We start from the raw sequence: 19,787 nt of genomic DNA, 5'->3' as shown, positions 1-19,787 counted from the left end.
CCTATCAGGAGGACATGATCTGAGTTAATATCTGTTCCTGGTGAAGTCTTCGCTTTTTTAAAGCAAATTTCGGAATCTTTCCTGCACCAGTAATCTATCTAGTATCTGGTTTCGTCCCTTGGGCATGTTCATGTGTATCCTCTTCGTTTACGTTGTTGGAATAATGTACTTCCAATAATCATTTAATTTCTTTTACAGAAATTTACCAAAGATTCTCCTGTCACTTCTTACCAATCCATATTTTCCAACTGTTCTTCCCTTTTGGCCTTCTCCTACCACTGGTTTCCAGTTGCCCATTAGGATTGCGCATGCTCTCTTCTTCTCCTTCTCAACTATCTCTTCTATCTTGCCACAGATTATAGGCCTAATAGTTAAATTCACTTACATTTACTTAATTGACGGAACACAACAAACTCTATTCTAGGGGTTTTTTGGTTACCTATTGGCCTATAATGAAATAATACGCAAAGTCAGTTACATGAACACAAGCCATCTAAACAACACAAATAGAAACAGGAACGAACTCAACAATAGTAACAACGGCCACTGATATACCCACAGATTCTAAACACGTGAAATGACCACAGATATTAAAGCGTCTATAAATAAACTTAAAAAAAAAACGCAAAGCCCAAGTGCATAACAGAATCTCGGAAATACAGGATGTACGGGCTAAAGGTAAACATAAATAGCGTATAATGCGAGAATTGTACATTATAATTTTGTAGCGTAAAACGCATCGATAGAAAATCTCCTGTCACACTTGAAACACAATTGCTGCGTTACCGTCGCGCAAGCGCAGAGACGGAATAACGGCAGCTTATGCAACAGTCGTTTCCAGTGTTGAGAATTTAGCGAGTTTGTTGCTAAATGTAGCAATTTAAGCTTTTTTCGGCAACAATTTCTTTTCTTTTTTCTATTGCTTAAATAGAGCTTTAGAGACTTTTTCAACACTCTAGCGACGAAAATAATACTTCATCTATTGATAATAAGAAATCTAGCGACTTTTGAGCTACTTTTTGGCGATTTTCCCGGACACTTCAGTTGGAAACAATGTTGGTCGAGATGTAGACGCCACAGCCCATGCCAATGTCCTTTCCACATGTATGCGCGGTGAAAATAACGGACACCTGAAAACTTATTTGTTCTTGAATTCGTGTATTTGTAAGTTTTGTGAGTTATATTATTATCTAAATTAGAAACAGATAACAGTAGAATAGGATTAGGTTCGTTCTAAAGGCGTGGGAGGGTAAAAGCAATAAGTACAATCATAAAAATAGTATGATGCAAAATTTCGATACAGCTGCACTGCATGACCGCTATGAAGACGTTTCTAAGCCGGCCTGTTTTTCTTTCAATGAGTGTATACATATGAGTACATCGGACGTAAGAGTTATTTTAGTGTTCATCGGGTTAAGTCAGTCACCAGATGTTCAGTACGACAGTTTGTGCGGTAAGAAATGTCTTTAAATAAGTAAACAGATGCATTCACCGCTTGGTATGAACAAGTATGTCATGCCGAGCTTTACGCATTTTATTTCTCGTACTTTTCATAATTTCCTCTATTTTATTTACAACTTTTACAGTAAAACTGACAGTAACCTGCACTATATTTGAGACATTGTGTTTCTGAGGGGAAAGGGAGTAATTCCTGTGTTGTAGCGATTTGTTCATGTGACATAAGTTTCACGAGGTTATATTCTAATGGAGGGTCCGAAGAAATGTGACGTCAATCCCGTTTTTGCTGAAAACACTATATTCATATTCCGTTTTTAGCTCAAAACATTATGGTAACTCTGGCAACATGCAATGACAAAGATTCACCAGATGGACGGAATGCAGCCAAGAGAGAAAAAAAAGCTTCGTACCAAAGATGAGCAACACGCGCGTATGCACTAACACACACAAAAGAAACCTGTTCAGTCGCTTCCTTGTAAGGTTATTGTGAATAATATGTATCTGTATACGTACAATCATGATGGCTAGAGCAGAACTGAGTTCCTTTATTCAAGGTCTTATCACAGTCTAGTATATAGTCACGAAGCTTGTGTTGTGAGGCTGCTAGGAACAATAGACGGTGCCGGTACTATTTCGCATAGTTTGTAATGAGGCGATATTAGCGATCCTAGTGGTTAGCAACTATCTATGGATGCATATTTACTACATATTGAGCTTCGTGACTGTATATACTAGACTGTGGTCTTCTGGTGTTCATTCTGCATAATACGCATCGTATAAGATGTGTAAATAAATAGTTGAATGTTTACAACACATTTTCTTATTAAACATTTAAGGGGAGATGACGGTTATAGGCCTATATGATAAATAAAACATTCCTTTAAAACATCTTTCATACGTGACAAATACATTACATAAAATTTAACGCGCATTTATGACTTTGTCGGCAACTGTGGCGGCATTTTTAAAGCTCTAGTGCACAGTGTTTTTAAATTACACTGAACTTCGCAATTTCCAATAACTTTAATTTGAAAACCCTTTAAAATACTGTCTGATAGAGCTATGTAAAACATACATTACACAAAACTGAAGACGTATTTATGGGTTTGTCAGCTGCTGTGACAAGCTCTGGTGCAAAGGATTTTTAAATAATAATAAACTTTGATTGCAATTTCCCGTAACTTCAATTTTTTGTTTTATTGCATATACAAAGTTCTATATCTTCGGAATTATTAATGCGGTATGCGCCAAAACAAACAGTACTGAAATTCTCTGATACTGCGCATGTACGTATCGTATCCATGGTGAAGTCTGTTTATCTGAACTCATCGTTGTATTATTGATACATAATATAGTGAAGATTTGCTAAAATGGTTCTCACAACTGAGGAGAAAGTGTTTATTGTACAGCAGCGGTCATCATCACAGTGCACCCTCGGGCTAGTGTCTCTTACCCGTAAATAAGACATTGCACTAGCGCGCATCCGTGGCTGCTGGCGGTATGCTTTCTACCTCTCCCATCTGCACGACGGTGCATATTATGATACACTTCTTACCCTTTATCTATTTCAGCGAGTACTGACGACCACTGTTGTAGAGTATTATTTCCAAGTATGTGTTCCCTTATACTTGGTGTAAAACATGCACGTGGCTAATGGAGAGATGTTTATTAAAATGTCCAAGAGAGAAAATAGCACGGTAGCGACTTAAGAGTATGTATTTTTACTTAAAATACACATTTTACAATTTTAAGTAGGGTATACACTTCAAAGTAGTATTCTGTTTTTCGGAATTCGTAGGCTACAAATCATTTCACGTGATCAAACAAAATACATTTTTAGGTTAGATCTCGTGAATCGTGAACTGTTAGTCAAAGCAATGAATTTCATGTTGTCAAACAAAATACAGTTTAATATTAGACCATATTCTACTAATCTACTAATTATTACCAACATAATGTGCGAAAGGTCCAGGAGGAAAATATACAGTAGGCTACTCTTCCACAAATTATTGAACCATTTAGAAAACACTTCTCAACATCTGGTGTGCAACTTGAAAATGGGACATAGTCCTGCCATCTATCCGCAATATGTGGAACCTGAATGACGCAAGTGAAGTGAGTAGGCATAAGATACACATATAAAGATGAGATGTGGTAAATAAGTAAATAAACAAGACATTTTTATTCTTAATACTATAATAATAATAATAATAATAATAATAATAATAATAATAATAATAATAATAATACTTCAATATATGGCATTGTGATTTTACCCTCTTTGGTGATATCTGGCATTAGTTGGCAACACTGAAGAGACGGCCAAATTAGCCTTTTAGAAACTACTCATACGTGATCCTCACTATACTATGTCATCTGCAAATCTCAAATTTGAAAGTTTCTGTCCGTTGATATCTGACTTCGGTTTTAACATTCCAGTTGACAGAAGTACCAGGATGAAATGTGTAGTGGAGATGGTATTACCCTCCTACTGCAAAAACCATCTCCACCTTTGCTCATACATTACTTTTTCTAGCAAACTAGCTAAGGAATAATAATTTTTCTCTTTCCTGTATTATTTTAGAAATTAATTTGTATAATCCAGGTGTTATAATAATAATAATAATAATAATAATAATAATAATAATAATTATTAATATTATTCAATAGCTTATTATTTTGTAAGACTAAACATTATTATCAGTCCAACACCTGTTATGTATATCCTCCATACATTACATATTGAAGAGAGATTCAGCATTTTAGTGACTCTTCAAAATTAATTCACTGTTGTGTAACACTCCTTAAACAAGCTTTCCTTAAAAAAAAGGAGGGGAGGGACTAAAATACAGCTTTTCGATGCTAGACAGAGAAAGAAAAGGGTATAGAGAAAGAGAGAGAGTCTTCCCCCCTACTGGGAAAGTAACAAATAGTATCTACGTTTGTGTGTGCTATTTTATAAACATTAGCATAGGACACAAATCAAACCGCAATCAATGCTGGAACGGAACTTAATCTGCTTTAAATTGTCAACAGAACTGTGCTAAACTTGTTTACAGCAGTGGGACCGAAGAGTAGTGGCAAATTAAACGTGCTGTAAGCATGGCACCAAACAAACCCTCTTTCCTTCACTAACAATATTCTTTGCATGGTCCTCAATCCCACATCACATGTTTCTGCAGTCGTTTCTTGCACGTTGCAACATTGCAGCTAGCATCAAGATGGCCGGCAGCGTTCTGTTCGTCAACGTTTTTAAAATAATTATACACTTTAAACACCATTTTCCGCGCCTCCCTGTGCAATACTTGTCTTTTTACGTCTCTCCTTCCATTTATCTTACACACACATAGTAAATGTTAGTTTTACTTATTCAATGAATTGAAACACTCACACGTGAACAATCGAACTCGGAAAGTACGAGTTGCAGACTCGATTGGTTCTACTGTACAAGCTTGTGACGTCACATGCCAGAAATGCTACGGCGCATATAGCAGCTGACCACCTTCCGAAATGCCATCTAGTCTAGTTATTAGGTACCGATAAGATAGAATGAATTCATGGTAACACAAAATCTTAACACAATCTCTGGTACCACAGTAATTAAAAGGACGTTAAACAACAACACTAATAATAATAATAATAATAATAATAATAATAATAATAATAATAGGATTAATCTTGCTCAGGACAGGGACTGATGGCGAGCTTATGTGAGGGTGAGAATGAATCTCCGGGTTCTCTAAAAAAAGTCGTAATTATACGTATAATAATAATAATAATAATAATAATAATAATAATAATAATAATAATAATAATAATAATAATAGCTAATAATAGCTCTGTAGCCGAAATTTTTCTGGTAATTTTCGATTTTCCAAAAATAATTGGTCCTAACATATATAATTAACCAACCTGAAACCGGAAATCGCATTTTTGAAATTTTTGTTTGTATGTCTGTCTGTATGTTTGTTACCTTTTCACGCGATAATGGCTGAACCGATTTATATGAAAATTGGAATATAAATTAAGTTCGTTGTAACTTAGATTTTAGGCTATATGGCATTCAAAATACTTTATTTAAAAGGGGGGTTATAAGGAGGCCTGAATTAAATAAATCGAAATATCTCGCTTATTATTGATTTTTGTGAAAAATGTTACATAACAAAAGTTTCTTTAAAAATGATTTCCGATAAGTTTCATACTTTACAAAATTTTGATAGGACTGATATTTAATGAGATAAATGAGTTTTAAAATTAAAATAACGCCATCTAAGACGGTGCAATGAAATAACAAATGACTTCGTCTATAAGGGGCCTTGGGCAACAACAATCGAAAAAGGGGCCTTGGACAGCAACAATCGAAAGCTATCAAACTATTCCTATGCACAGAAAATTTGATAGGCTTTTTTGTACATTCGTTTTCTGTATTTCTTAAAATAACATTTATGTACACACTCATTTTAATCTCAGAGAATTAATGAACAACGAGAGTGTATTGATTTAGTATGCAGTAATAGTACGTTAGCTTAGCAATCCATTATTTTATAATTCAAATTTTAACTATGCTCAATTGAATCGTGTTAAAATACATAAAATAGACTATATATGCAATAAATGCAATGCAAAAAAAAAATTGGGTAATGAGCCAAGCAGATTATGTTCCGCTGTTGTAAAGGTTGTTGCTTCTGAGATTCAAGAGCCCCCACAACAAATTAAAAACTTTCTTATCGGAGTACATCCGTTATCAACGCACTTTTTATATAATATAATATAATAATAAATATGTAGCCGAAAATTTTCTGGTAATTTTCCCTTTTCCAAAAATAATTGGTGTTAACATGTATAATTATTCATCCTGAGACCGAAAATCGCTTTTTTGAAATTTTTGTTTGTATGTCTGTCTGTCTGTCTGTTTGTTACCTTTTCACGCGATAATGGCTGAACGGATTTCGATGAAAATTGAAATATAAGTTAAGTTCGTTGTAATTTAGATTTTAGGCTATATGGCATTCAAAATACTTCATTTAACGGGGCCTGAATTAAATCGAAATATCTCGCTTATTATTGTTTTTTGTGAAAAATGTTACATAACAAAAGTTTCTTTAAAAATGATTTCCGATAAGTTTTATACTATGCAAAATTTGGTAGGTCTGATAGACTTTTAAAATAATAATATAATACGTTTTCAACACCGCCTCAGATTGTAGCATTGTTGTTCCTGCAGTAATTCCCATGTGCAAAATATAAAATTTTCGAGTAGGAAGAAAAAACACATTTATTCATTCCATGGCATTGGTACATAGGAGATCGTGAAGTCTTACATTTTCGAAAGAAAGGAATATTTATTACATATCACTGTTTATGCTGTATCACTATTTAAGTTATTTGAAGGTTTCAGAACCATAGTGGGCCAAGAGCCATTTACTGAAGACGTAGAAAACAAGGGTTAAAATTAAGTTATTATCATAATTCAATGGAACCATATAGCAAGTAATATAAAGTATACACAATAAAACTAAATGATATGTCAATCTTCATTAAACTATAGTTGCGTGTAATAACAAATAAGAAACATGTTAAAGGAATTGTCATTGCACCAAATGAGTGGTCTCTGGACCAAAATGATCGCAATTTAATTATTTAAATACAATTTCAATTAAGTAACATATTAAACGATTTATCCTTCTAACAAACACGAATGTTCCCTGGATCAAACGTCTTATTTTAATTACGTAATTACTTTATATTTATTTCTAACAGGTGCAGCGGAGCTAGTAATAATAAACGGGTACGGCAAGTAATAATAATAATAATAATGATAATGATGATGATAATAATAATAATAATAGTGATGATGATAATGATAATAATAATAATAATAATAATAATAATAATAATAATAATAATAATAATAATAAACTTAAAAAATCCCAATATAAGAATGAAAACCTCCCTCCCCCTCTAAATTTTCATATTACCCCAGATCACATATGTAACAGATTGGCCAACCCCATGTTAAAAACGGTAAAATGTGGAAGAGAACAACCATTAGGATCGCCACTGTCGATTGGGAATGACCGCTGGATGGGAGTACAGTTGTTCCATGCAATTCAAATGAGAGTTATAATGTGACTTCTTATGCAGTAGCTAGATGGCAGCATAGTGAAATTGACAAAAGTTGTTGTCAAAGCTAATAAGGCTGAGCAATCTGTTATATGTGATCTGGGATATTACATAGCGGTAACGTATAACAATTCATTGATCATGGCCACGTGAACATCAAGTATGTTGTGCAATGACTTCTCAATATATTACATCCGATTATGTTGTATGTTTCACTCAATTCTTTTCTTCGTCATCTGTTCTACATTAAAGTGGAAATGACAAGTTCCAGGACACGATGGAATACCCAAAAACCTAATTCTGATCACAGTCACCGTGAAAGTCTAAAAAACTCATATAAACTGGTAAAGTTTACATATAAGAGGTGAGCAGAACATTCTTATTATTTCTAGGTCCTGTCTCTAATTGCACAGTTAGAATTATACGAGTTTACATAATACACAAGAAATCTTATTATGCCTGCTACACTTCTGTTAGAGACACAAGTTCTTGATACTAATTTCTATTAGGGACTGAGTCGACCCAATAGGGCCATAGTGCAGCTGGAAAGATTATGTCAATATTTGCACGACTCCATCAGGAATTAAACCCGTCATCTTCAGCTAAAAGATGTAGGCCCTATAACTGAAATATTTTACTGTACATCCTGATAAGAAAATAAAATTTAGTTTCCTGGATTGCATACAAATCCAATTTTTATGAACCATAAAAAGTAAGGTACCATACTGATATATGACTTCATTCACAATATGCAATTAATTTTCACAAATTCACACAAAATAATTCTTAATATACTATGATTACTTCTAAAACTAATAATTTATATTTCTAAAATTTGATAATTATTAACAGAATATTAAAATGTATTAATGGTTTAAAATGAGACTATAAGTATATTACTTACTTGTCAAATAACCAGCAGTACTGTGAAAGGTTGTTGAAGAGGAAGGTTAAGTCGGTTGTTTAACAACGTTGTATCAACTACTAGATTATTTAGCATTGATGGAATTGTCGATATCGAGATGGTATTTGGCGAGATGAATCATGAGATTCGCCACGGAATTACCTGATATTTGCCTTGCAGTTTTGGGAAGCCTTAAAAAAACTCAGCCAGGGTTCGAATCAACATCTGATGGAACTCTGGATCAGCATGTAAATTTATGTAGTTCCTGAGCTACACTGGTGGCAAGAGGAAGTTGTAAGACTAGTATTTTGTGCTATTGTGGTAAGTTATTCATCTGCGAATACAAGTCTTTAGGATTAGTACCAGCTAATCTTTTAAGAAAGAAAGAATTGTTCTGTAATTCTGTCCGGCTTTTAAATTATTTTTGGCAAAAAACTATTATTTTCTCAAAATACAATTTTCAACTTAATTTTAAAAAAATAATTTGCGTAGATATTTTTAGCACTAAATTTTGTTTCATGACTAACCATCTCTCATTTTGAGGGACAGTCCCACAATTCTATAGTCTGTTTCTGAAATACAATAACGAATATTAGCAGAGTTGTTCAAGTCAATTAAGTTTCAAATCTGGGTATGTGAATGATTGGTTATTATTTAATTTGGTAACACTACTTTTTGTTTACGAAAGCATCAGTTTCTAGTTCTATAAGCCTATATCAGATCAGATGTAATGGTTGAGATTTGTTTGAATCAGCGAACAGCACTTTGTAATTACGTTTTTTATGATATAGGTATGCCTATTTATCAAGTGAAAAAAGTTTTTGAAACAGTTGTGAAAAATAAGGACACTGTAGCTTATGCTAGGAGTAGCAAGAAGTATAAATTCATTAAGAAAATGCTCTTGTAAACAATAATTAAAGACATCTAGTTATTCAAATTTAAAAAAAAAGTATGTTAATAGATGTAACAAGGACGAAAAAGAAAAATGTCCCCAAAAATTGTTCAATATCACTCATTTTTAGTTTAGTTTTACTTAGCTTAGCTTTTTCCATCTTTGCAATTTGTCACCCTAAATAGGAGACACAATTCTCTAGATAATAATTAATTTTACAGGAAAATAGTATCTTGCTATACTTTCATAACCACAAAGGATATATTAACATGTTTTCAAAAGCTATTTGTATTGGTATTTTCAAGCCCGAAAAATTTTATCTGACGAAATTTTCCATACAAGACATAATTATTGCATAATAATTACTTTCTATCCGGGTTTAAATTTGTTCTAAGTTTGTGAATAGCAAGTTTTTCCATGCCAAGGAATTACTATTCCTTTGCACAATCCTTTCACTTGGAAGACCAGGGTATTTTCTGTTGCAGTTTCTTTCTCTAGAAGGTCGTCTCAATTGCCCTAAATCGGAATAGGTTTATGGTCTGTACCTTGTAGTGATCGGTGATGATGATGATGATTATTTTTCTCTGACAAAAACGTTCTTGGAGACATAATGCCTCCTATACTATTTCGTTTGTACCAAGTGTCATATAATAGGCTAAACGTAATCTTCAATAAAATAAACATAATAATCGACTCTTATTAGAAGGTTTAATAATTTAATTAGCATGAACATTGTTCCAGCAGTAATCTTGTAGTAGTATATATTGCAGTACCTTCACGAGAGACATATGGATGGCTTGCAGGGAAGACATTTTTTGGTATAAAGAGTGCTAAAAACGAGTAGGTACTCCAGTGAAAACCTCGAAATCAATTTGTTGCAGCAACACAATACTTTCTCGTTGTATTTCGTACAAAGACAAAATGGTACATAACATATAATTGGCAGTGATAATTAAATAAATCACCATTTTAAGTAAAGCATTATTAAATTTATAAAGATCACATTCGTACAAATTATTTTTTTAGAAGCCATAAAGATTACCTCTTTGGAGTTCTCTACTTTCTCTAAAATTTATCCCGGGAATCCACAATACAACAACATTGAAGAATTTCATATAACACGGTCAACACCTATGCCAACATCTGCCCCAACCTTCAATCTTCTTGATGTAGAAACCTTGATTTCAGAAAATATATCTCTTGTCTACTAATCAATATCAGATGCTACTATTAAATCACACTACAATTTTCGTACTCTGAATCAAATATTTCTGGGGACGAAAGTGCCTATATCATTTCATTGTTATTACTTCTTGTGTAATAAAATATGAAGCTTAAGAAGTTAGAGCCAATTTCGAGTACACCATCACTCTTTCGATATTTTTGTGTTGGAAACTGGTATTTTAATAAAAATCTCGAACTATAATGTTTATAGAATAGCAATACTTACTTCACTTTAAATTGATTCTCTCAGGAAGCAAGTACACAGTTCGGTTCCACGGATATAAAAACAAGCATTTTGTAAACTAGACTATTGAAGAGTCACAGAACCTTAGTTGTGTGTGTTAAAAACTGTTTCGTCACTTATTCGAGTTCACAATAATAAAACGCCTTCCCATGGTAGACACCTAAGTTTAAATTCGGCAGAACACTACGTGGTGTTTGCATATATAATGAAACTTATCACATATGCAAAACAGAAAACAGTTACTCAATACTCGTCTACTAGAATGGTCACTTTTATCTGTGGCACCACAAAACAGAAATAAGTTTAAGGATTGTTATAATCTATCAGTACAGAAATTGTCATAGGAAGAATGGTCTTTGGAATGGAGATGATTATGTAGTAAGGATCTGTTCCTGTAAGGTATGCCATATTATTTACATACCACATTATAAAATTGTATATATTTATGTGATATGTAAGGGATAAAGTAAATTGAAAGTAAACATGAATAATACGACATTTGGCATTTCACATAATATGTAATGACTAACTTCTTAAAAGCTGGTTCCAGCAATATAACATTTTTCTATACATCACATAAACAATAAATTACCGTATATATGCAATTAAAATGGCATTGTCAGCAAGATGATTTTACAAACGCTAAACAACATAGACTATCATGTATCCAGAAGGTTTAATATCTTGTGTACATTGCATATTCACGCATGAGAAAATAGGAAATATGTACTTAGTATCGTGCTTGGAAGTTTTAGCTCGACATATTCATAGAAATATAGAGTTCAGACAAGAAGAATTTTAATTAATGATTCTTGACCTTCAAAAGAATGACCATTTTATATATTGTTAGCAGTACTTAAAACATTAAAATGCTGCCTGTGAGAAACTCTGAAATGCGAACCACCATTTTATTTTGTAAAAAATTTTTTCTAAATTGAAAACTTTTACAATTAACAGTTACAGATCTTAAAAGATCCACACAAATGCTACTTCAATTATTTGGCAAAAAAATAATCACTTGCTAGTTGTAGCATGTATTAGGCCTAGCTTTTGTGGCATTCTTAGTGGCCAATAGGCCTGTAGTTTATTAATCATAATATAATTAATGTAATATTCCATGTCATGTATGAAGATCTATTTCGTAGACTGCTATGTGAGACGTATTTATATACATGCATTTTCTGTCTGTTGGCACTTTATATGAATAAGCAGTTTTGACTTCAAATAAGCATTTTACAGACATACTACTTAAAATGGCTTGATGCAATAGTATGGGAACAATGCAAAATATATATGAAAAAGCATATATCATGAAATAAACAGAATTTCTTTATACACGTAATTTAGGATTTTAATTTTTCTAAAATGATGCTCATGTATAAGTTACGACATTTCATAAAATTGTCTGATTATTAAAATTTGTGTTTTGGTCAAAGTATTAACTTACACATCTATACGCATGGCTCGTATATGGGGATAGACTGTGCTCAAGTATATAATATAATGTACTGAAAAAGGATACACATGTGAAGAAGGGAGAAAGGAAGAATGCACCTATATATTCACTTTCTCTGTCACACACAAAATACGCACGCACACACATTTAGTCACTCTCAGAGCTCACACTCACTCATGCAAAGATGTGCATATGAATACCCATATAAAGAAAGAAGGTTGACTGCTTATACGTAATCAGTGCCGATCACACAGAGTTGGACCAGACATAAAGAACAGTGTTGAAATGTTTAACCTATTAGTTTCTTTGGACATTCTCATGTCTTCCAGTTCGTCTTTCTCATCTTTTTTGATCAAAACTGTACATATTAATCCAATAACAGTAACAGGAAGAGTTACAGCAAACGTAATATATATATTTTTAAATAGCTATACACAATTTTAAAACATCTGGGGCCTGTTGTATAAAGTTAAAATTACTATTTTACTAGCGACAAATTAGAAAATAATTAAAAAACGTCATTCCCGTTGTATAAATCTTTACTGGTAAATTTGTCACGACAAGTGACAAGCACAAGTAATTACTGACAGTTTCATTTCTTTTACCAACGAATTGCTGCATAAAAATTTGTCATTTGTAAAATAATTAGAATTGCAAGCAAGTTTTTTACCAATCCTTTGTTCTTGGTGAACTTTCTAAAAAGTGTAGAAATAATATTTTTAATGTAATATGACTTCATTTTAAAGCTGTGAGAGTGAAGGAGAATTCATATAAAGGCGGAAAAGAAGAGTTAGGCCAAGAATACTTATTTTCAAGAGTTCCAGTTTAAAGAAAGATTTTGCATGTCAAAAATTAAATCTGAGATATTACTTGCTACTGCAAAGCCTTATTTAGGTCCTGCAACACGATTTTACCCATAGCCCCCTAACCATGAGAAGGCTATTTTAATAGTAATTAAACCCTGTATTAAAAAAAAAAGAAATAATTTAAAAATTAGTAATATTAATTTGAAAGATAATATGTAAATACATATAACTCTATTCCTAAAGTTCGGCGAAAGTATCGCTCGTTTATATTTTCAATTGGTACCAGTAGTACCAGACCAATAATTGATTGAGCACATGTGTGGAGTTATTTAATTTATTTTGATTTTACTTCCTTCGTCAAATTGGAAGAAAACTGTCTAAATAGTAATATATCGGTTTCTTCTCTTACTTCATCAAGAAACATGACGCAAATATAGTTTCGCGAAATTTTTACAACCACGAGACACATAAATTTAGAATATTTTGTATGCATCACAGACTACGATTGTCTTTCTTCTTTCTTAATTAAATAAATGCAAGATTGAATAATACTTAAATTTTACTGTTATAACACTATTTTTTCGCAATATTCTAAGACAGAATTTGTCAATATGGCTGCCTATCACTTGTAAATGACAAATTAGTAAAATTATGTTATGCAACAGAAGTTACAGGTATTAAGACTTGTCGTTTGTCACCCATATGCTGGTAAATTGTCACTTGTCACTAGTATCTTTTATGCAATAGGCCTCTAATCGTATTAAAAAAAAAAACTGAACATCTTCTAAGTAAATCAAAGTATTTTACATAATATTACAATCTATAAAGAAGAACTTGAGCTGTACGTCACTGGCTTGTATTGTAGGTATGTAATGAAAACAATAATGAGGGCCAAATTACAAGACGATGGTCCGATGAAGAGAGATATTTTTAAAACATAGTTTGAAATAATTCATTGTTCCTAATGAATGATGGGTTGCAGGCAGAGGATAGAAAAACCACGTGCACTTTGGCCACTCATACGGGCCCAATGCTCTATCTTCAATGTCGAATTTTAACTCGAGTAAAATTGGACGGTATATTTTGCCTGGAGCCCTCTCATTCATGAATTTCTACGTGCTGCAAATCTACGACACAATCTCCCAGTTTTACTTGTCTTTCGAAGGAAGCCATTATAAGAATTTTTCTCGTCTTTAAAAAATCGATTGTACTCGGTAGACTTTGAACCCACAAACTTCGGATTCAGTGGCAAGAATAGTATTAATTAGACCACCAAGAACAACACTTCATCATTATTCAAATAAAACGAAATTGGAAGTTGATAGATGAGCGCCATAAACATAATTTAACATAATGGTACCTGTAACATGATATTTGTTGCGGACTTATTCTTTTATGTATTTCTTTCCAACACTTTCAATTACATTTCTTTGTAATTACATTTTTCTCACATTCTGTAGATATATGAGTCATTACATGTATTGTCGGACCATTGGATCTGTGCCCCCGTAAGATATGCAAACTGAACCCTAATTCCTTCTCAGCCTCGCTAATTCATTTCTCTCCCTGCATTCCTATCTCTCTCCCTTTCTCTTCCCCACTACTCACAATTTTAGCCTTCTTGCGGAACAATTTATGTGCACTTGCAGTCCAGTGTTGTCAATTCAACAACACTGTAGCAAGGAGTAGCGAAAGAAATATTATTAAGCAAGTACGTAATAAGCATTTTGCAATGAAGAGAAACAGATCAATATCTGTTTCCTATAAATCAGGCAACGAAAAGAGCAGCTGCGATAACAGGTGCGGCTTATTTTATTTCAATTGATTACGTATTAAAATTAGTTACTTAACTAATCCTAATAATACAACATTTTTATGTAATTTATATAGGCAGGTCAGAGCTCCTAATAAAGAAAATCAGGAGAGAGGGAGACTGTGCAGGAGATGAAAAGTTAAAATCACCAGAGAAGAACGGACCAAGGGAACCTTTAATTCTTGTAGATGATATGAACCGATGTATTTTAAGAAGAGAGATACAAGAATTTTATACCGTTCAGAAAAAAGTTCCAACATTGAAGAAATTACTGAAGGTTGCGAGAGAAGCAATAATTTCAAAGGTTGGAGAGAAAAGCTACGGAAAGTGATTCGAGACGTGGGATTTAGCTTTAAAAAATGTAGAAATACAAGATGTATTTTGATTGAAAGAAATGATATTGTAGCATGGAGGACCAGTTATTTAAGACACCGTTTGACAGAAGTTTGGCAACATCCCTATTTGGCAAGGTTTGTGGCCTGCTGTTTGAAGTGGTGGGAGGAAAGCGGGTAGAATGGAGTGAGTACAGGCATTAACTTTTCTAAGAATGACAGCGCTGAAGGGGCACAGATCCGATGGTCCGACAATAATAACTAAGGAAAAGGAATTTAAACTTTCATTCCAGGAAGCTTGTTAGAATGCCTATAAGATTGAACTTGCTTCTGTTGTCTTCGCCCTCATCTCCCCCCCCCCCCCAAATAAGCATTTTTTTCAGACAGTAGCCTCTGAATGTCTGTGAGCAGGCAACATGCTTTCTTGTTATGTGCATCCTATGCCGTCTCTGTCATAAAGCCTTACTTCGACATAATACATAATAAGAGAGTCTCGTATTTCTTAATAAGCAAGGAAAGTCAGGTTTAAAACTAGACTGAACTAGAAGTGTGCACCCTTCACACAACGGAATTCGGTTTAGTATAAAATAAATTCAACTTCTAATATGTTAACAATGTTCACACAATATTAATGTGGAAGTCAGATGAAATGGACACAGCACTGCAAACATGCACCACAATCATCACGTCTCTTACTTACCTCGTTTCACCTTATTTCCTGGAGGAAAGCATGGAAAGACAAGGCACTTTTATTAATTTAAAATGTTGTAGAATGTCTCATTTAATAAGACATAGTCAGGAAGTTTATAATGAATTGCAACACAGTCCATTGTTCATGCACTGCCGATGATGATCCAGTCTACACATGTCTCCTGCGGAGAGACCAGTTTGCTATGTGGCGCATCATCAGAGAAGCCCTCTTGGTCGAGAATCGAGGAAATGTTTGATCATCGGAACGTGGAATGTTGTCTGGGTCAGATTGCGTCCCTCCATTTGTCATATTACTCACCCTACAAACAGCAGTTCAGAGTCTACAGTCATCTTTTTCAAAAGTCTGCCTGTCCACTCTCTGTCAAATACCAAAGTGTGATAAAATTGCTTCGAAATGCAGAATTAACATTTGCATGACAAAAGAATAGTAATATTCACCAATAAAATAAATTGATCACTACAAAAAATGTACTTATAAAAGGATTCTGATCTTTAAATATTTTTACATTACCTGAAACAAATGTTTCTGTAAACCACCTTCATACCAACACAAGTCTAAGTCTATAATGAGTACTGTTTAGCAGTGGCGTAGCGTCAATGTAAGCTAAAAAGCTCAGCTTCCCCAGTTAATAATAATTTCATAATAAACCTGCAGTTTATGAATAAAATTATTTATTAATTTTAATAGAGTTTATATTTTTGCGTTAAATATTGTGATACAGCAGCTCAGGATGATTCGTGATGCAGCAGTAAACAAGAAGCCTGCACACACCAGCTTCCAAACAGACTGGTTTCTTTCACTCATTCTTCTGTGTTACCCACCCCGCAGATTTTCTATCCCTTTCTAACTAAACTACCCTGGTCGCAAGGCTTGCAAGAAGCTAGCTTTTACATTGAAAATAAGCAGTTTCCGAGTTATCCCTTTCGTGAGTTGAGTTCAGTTGAAGTGTTAGTGTGCACTGTGGCTGATATAATAAATAATGAGTGAAATAACAGTTCCTAACACCAATTTACTTGAATTTTTAGGGCAGTTCTATTATCAAGACTGACTTATGAACAAAAATATGATTTAGAAAACAAATGACAGACTCCCTTGCTGTCAATGAAGGACTCAACCAAAACACAGACGCATACTTACATAATGATATTAATACTGTGTCTATTGACTGTTAATATTGTGATTTCTCCAAGTATGACAGGGAGTGAGCTAATGTTATACTATACGTGTTTATTTGTTAGAGATATGTATAATCCATGAATCATATTTTACTACTACCATTTGAGGTCATGTCTTACTGGTGTTACTTACGAGGTTCTAACCAATCTTCGGACTGCTAATTTGACATTGACTATTATTTATTTTAACCCGTAAGTGGTGAGGTATTTTTCTAGTCATGTAACTGGTGAGATGGGGATTGCACTTACCCCAACTTAGAAACTTGTATCGTAGCACTCAGATAATCAAACTGAATTTTTAATTTAAATAATCAAGTACTTTTATTAGTTTTAACTAGGTTTTCTTCAAAATTAGGGAAGCAGGCAGCATAATAAGCAATGAAAAAATATATATCTCCGCACATCCACCTGGCGCAGGCTTCTTTTCTTACAATGGCTGGGGTACTCACAGCCACCACCTCACCAATTACGGGTTAAGACTATATTTTTGTAATACGTTTTCTCATATGTACATGAAAGACAACTTAAGTTAGCTTCCCCTGCTCAGAATTTCATGCTACGCCACTGCTGTTTAGGAAGATAGTTTCAATTATGTATCTCTCATTTGTTTCTTGTAATCTGTCAAAAGAGCTATCTCATACTAATCAAGCAATAAGGGCGATTTTAAAAATGTACCACGATGAATAGCACTTTATATTTCGATATTAAACTTGTATTTCTGAAGGTTATTTTCTACGGATTTTCTGCATTTCATATCTGAAAATAAAGATATTCATTTTGAATAGGAGAGGAAGCAATGGTGATTTATTCAAGAGAGTTTTGAATTGAATTTTCCCAGTGTTGATTAAACATGTATAACACATGACGTTTCAAATGCTGAATATAACTTCGTTTTCAGATGAAAGAGAGGGAGAGAGTATTATTCTGCAGAGTCATTACAAATGGTCAATTCACTCTACTGACAGACGACTGAGAAGACGTTTCTGTTTATTGAAATAAATTCACAAGCAATATTGTGATAAGTGTCAAGCAGAGAAATTTTCGTTTCTTATATATGTTTAATATATCTGTAGAATAAAAGTATTTTTGACAAGTTTCAGATGTGAAAAATTAGTTAACCTTAAAATTTCTGTACTACAAAAAATCAAGCAGATTCCTTTTTACAGAAAATTTACACGAAGAAAAATGGGAAGAAAAATAGTCAGCTTGCAGAATCAGTTCCATTAACTTTTGGGGAACTATGTTGGTGATCAAATTAGAGGATAAACATTAGGAGTAAAATATTCAAACTTTTATAAACATCTAATAAATTCATATTTCGTGCAAAATGAGCAGTAGTTTATAATTATGTCAAGATTATAATTTTAACATTTCAACTGAAAAATCAAAGTTTGTGAATTTTAGAGGAAAGAACATAATAAGATCAAAGATAGTTTTAAACAATGTTTCGAGAATCGTGAGAACTGGGACACTGCTTTTTCGCATTTTCAGCTCCATTTTATCAGCAGAACATGCTCTAGAAAATGTTCGATCAAATGTTATGACACACTGCAAGTACGATAATATACTACCGGTATTTTATCAAATTCAGTACAGATAAAAGACACTGTCTTATAATCCCTTCCTGAGGAATTAATAATGGATATTAGTTGGGTTGTCTAGCTGCAACAGTGAGTGAGAACAGTTTATTCATTTATTTAGTTATTATTATTATTATTATTATTATTATTATTATTATTATTATTATTATTATTATTATTATTATTACTATTCTGGTGAGCTTCACAGTAATATTTAGATAAACAGTTAACATGCTATTTGGACGTTCTATCTCATGTATAGTAAGAAATACACACGATTTTAATTAACGGAACTCTCCCTGAATTTTGTAAAAATTTCCTATATAAAATTAATGTATACAATCCTGCCAAATTACATTTACTTTTAGATAACTTTTTAGCGTATAAAGCTTCTGGGAACCTAGCTTAAGAAGCATGTTTTCCAAGATTAATTCTGGTTAAACTGTATTATTTGTCTCAAATTGTGAATGAAACGGTTATGTTTAAATTTTAATTGTATGAGAAATACATATTGTGTTACAGATGGGGAAAACGGTAATTGTGTTGGATCATTAAATATAAAGAGTGCTAATACATTAAATAAATTTATCCCTGTGCAGTATATGTTACTTCCCATAACCAATCTGTTTGGTTACCCACCTGTCTATGTTGGAACTTCGCTTCGAGCTGGCTTTGAGGCGCCCTAGCCTCATTGTCACTTTGCCCATTGCGGTCTTAAGGACGGCAGCTGCCTCCTCTTGAGTGGCTGCCTTCAAGTCCTGACCATTCACAGCTAAGATTTGGTCACCCTTCATCAGGCGGCCATCAGCCTCGGCAGTGCCTCCGTGCACCTGCAACATTAATGCTTATGTTGTAGTTATTTAATGATGTGACTGGTGCACTGTGATTTCTCAGAATACAACGATTTATTTACTCCTCCACTTAGAGCTGTTCAAGCTTATGCAACTTGAAAGACATTCTTTATGTTATCTCATTTTGCATTGTACTGAATTTGTTAAATGGGATCCACAAATATCAGTATAGTTATACACTGAAAACAGTTGAAGAGTCTAAACTTGCTCATTCCAA

General features: G+C 33.3%; 1 protein-coding gene across 15 annotated transcripts in view; it reads right to left on the bottom strand.

The window, feature by feature from the left end:
* LOC138699780 (multiple PDZ domain protein-like) overlaps window positions 1–19,787 on the bottom strand; it is a 1,065,748-nt gene that overhangs the window by 14,775 nt on the left and 1,031,186 nt on the right. For 11 of the 15 annotated variants that reach the window (XM_069825918.1, XM_069825908.1, XM_069825912.1 and 8 more), the window contains one exon: window positions 19,359–19,549. In XM_069825918.1, coding sequence (XP_069682019.1) covers window positions 19,359–19,549 — 191 coding nt within the window. Of the gene's footprint in view, window positions 1–11,343; window positions 16,322–19,358; window positions 19,550–19,787 lie in introns of those variants that run through there. The other 4 variants (XR_011332076.1, XM_069825919.1, XM_069825914.1 and 1 more) reach the window with 4 other exon arrangements.

This window comes from Periplaneta americana, chromosome 5 (genome assembly GCF_040183065.1).
Source record: "Periplaneta americana isolate PAMFEO1 chromosome 5, P.americana_PAMFEO1_priV1, whole genome shotgun sequence".
Lineage (NCBI taxonomy): Eukaryota > Metazoa > Arthropoda > Insecta > Blattodea > Blattidae > Periplaneta > Periplaneta americana.
This window is presented reverse-complemented; position numbering and strand designations above follow the sequence as displayed.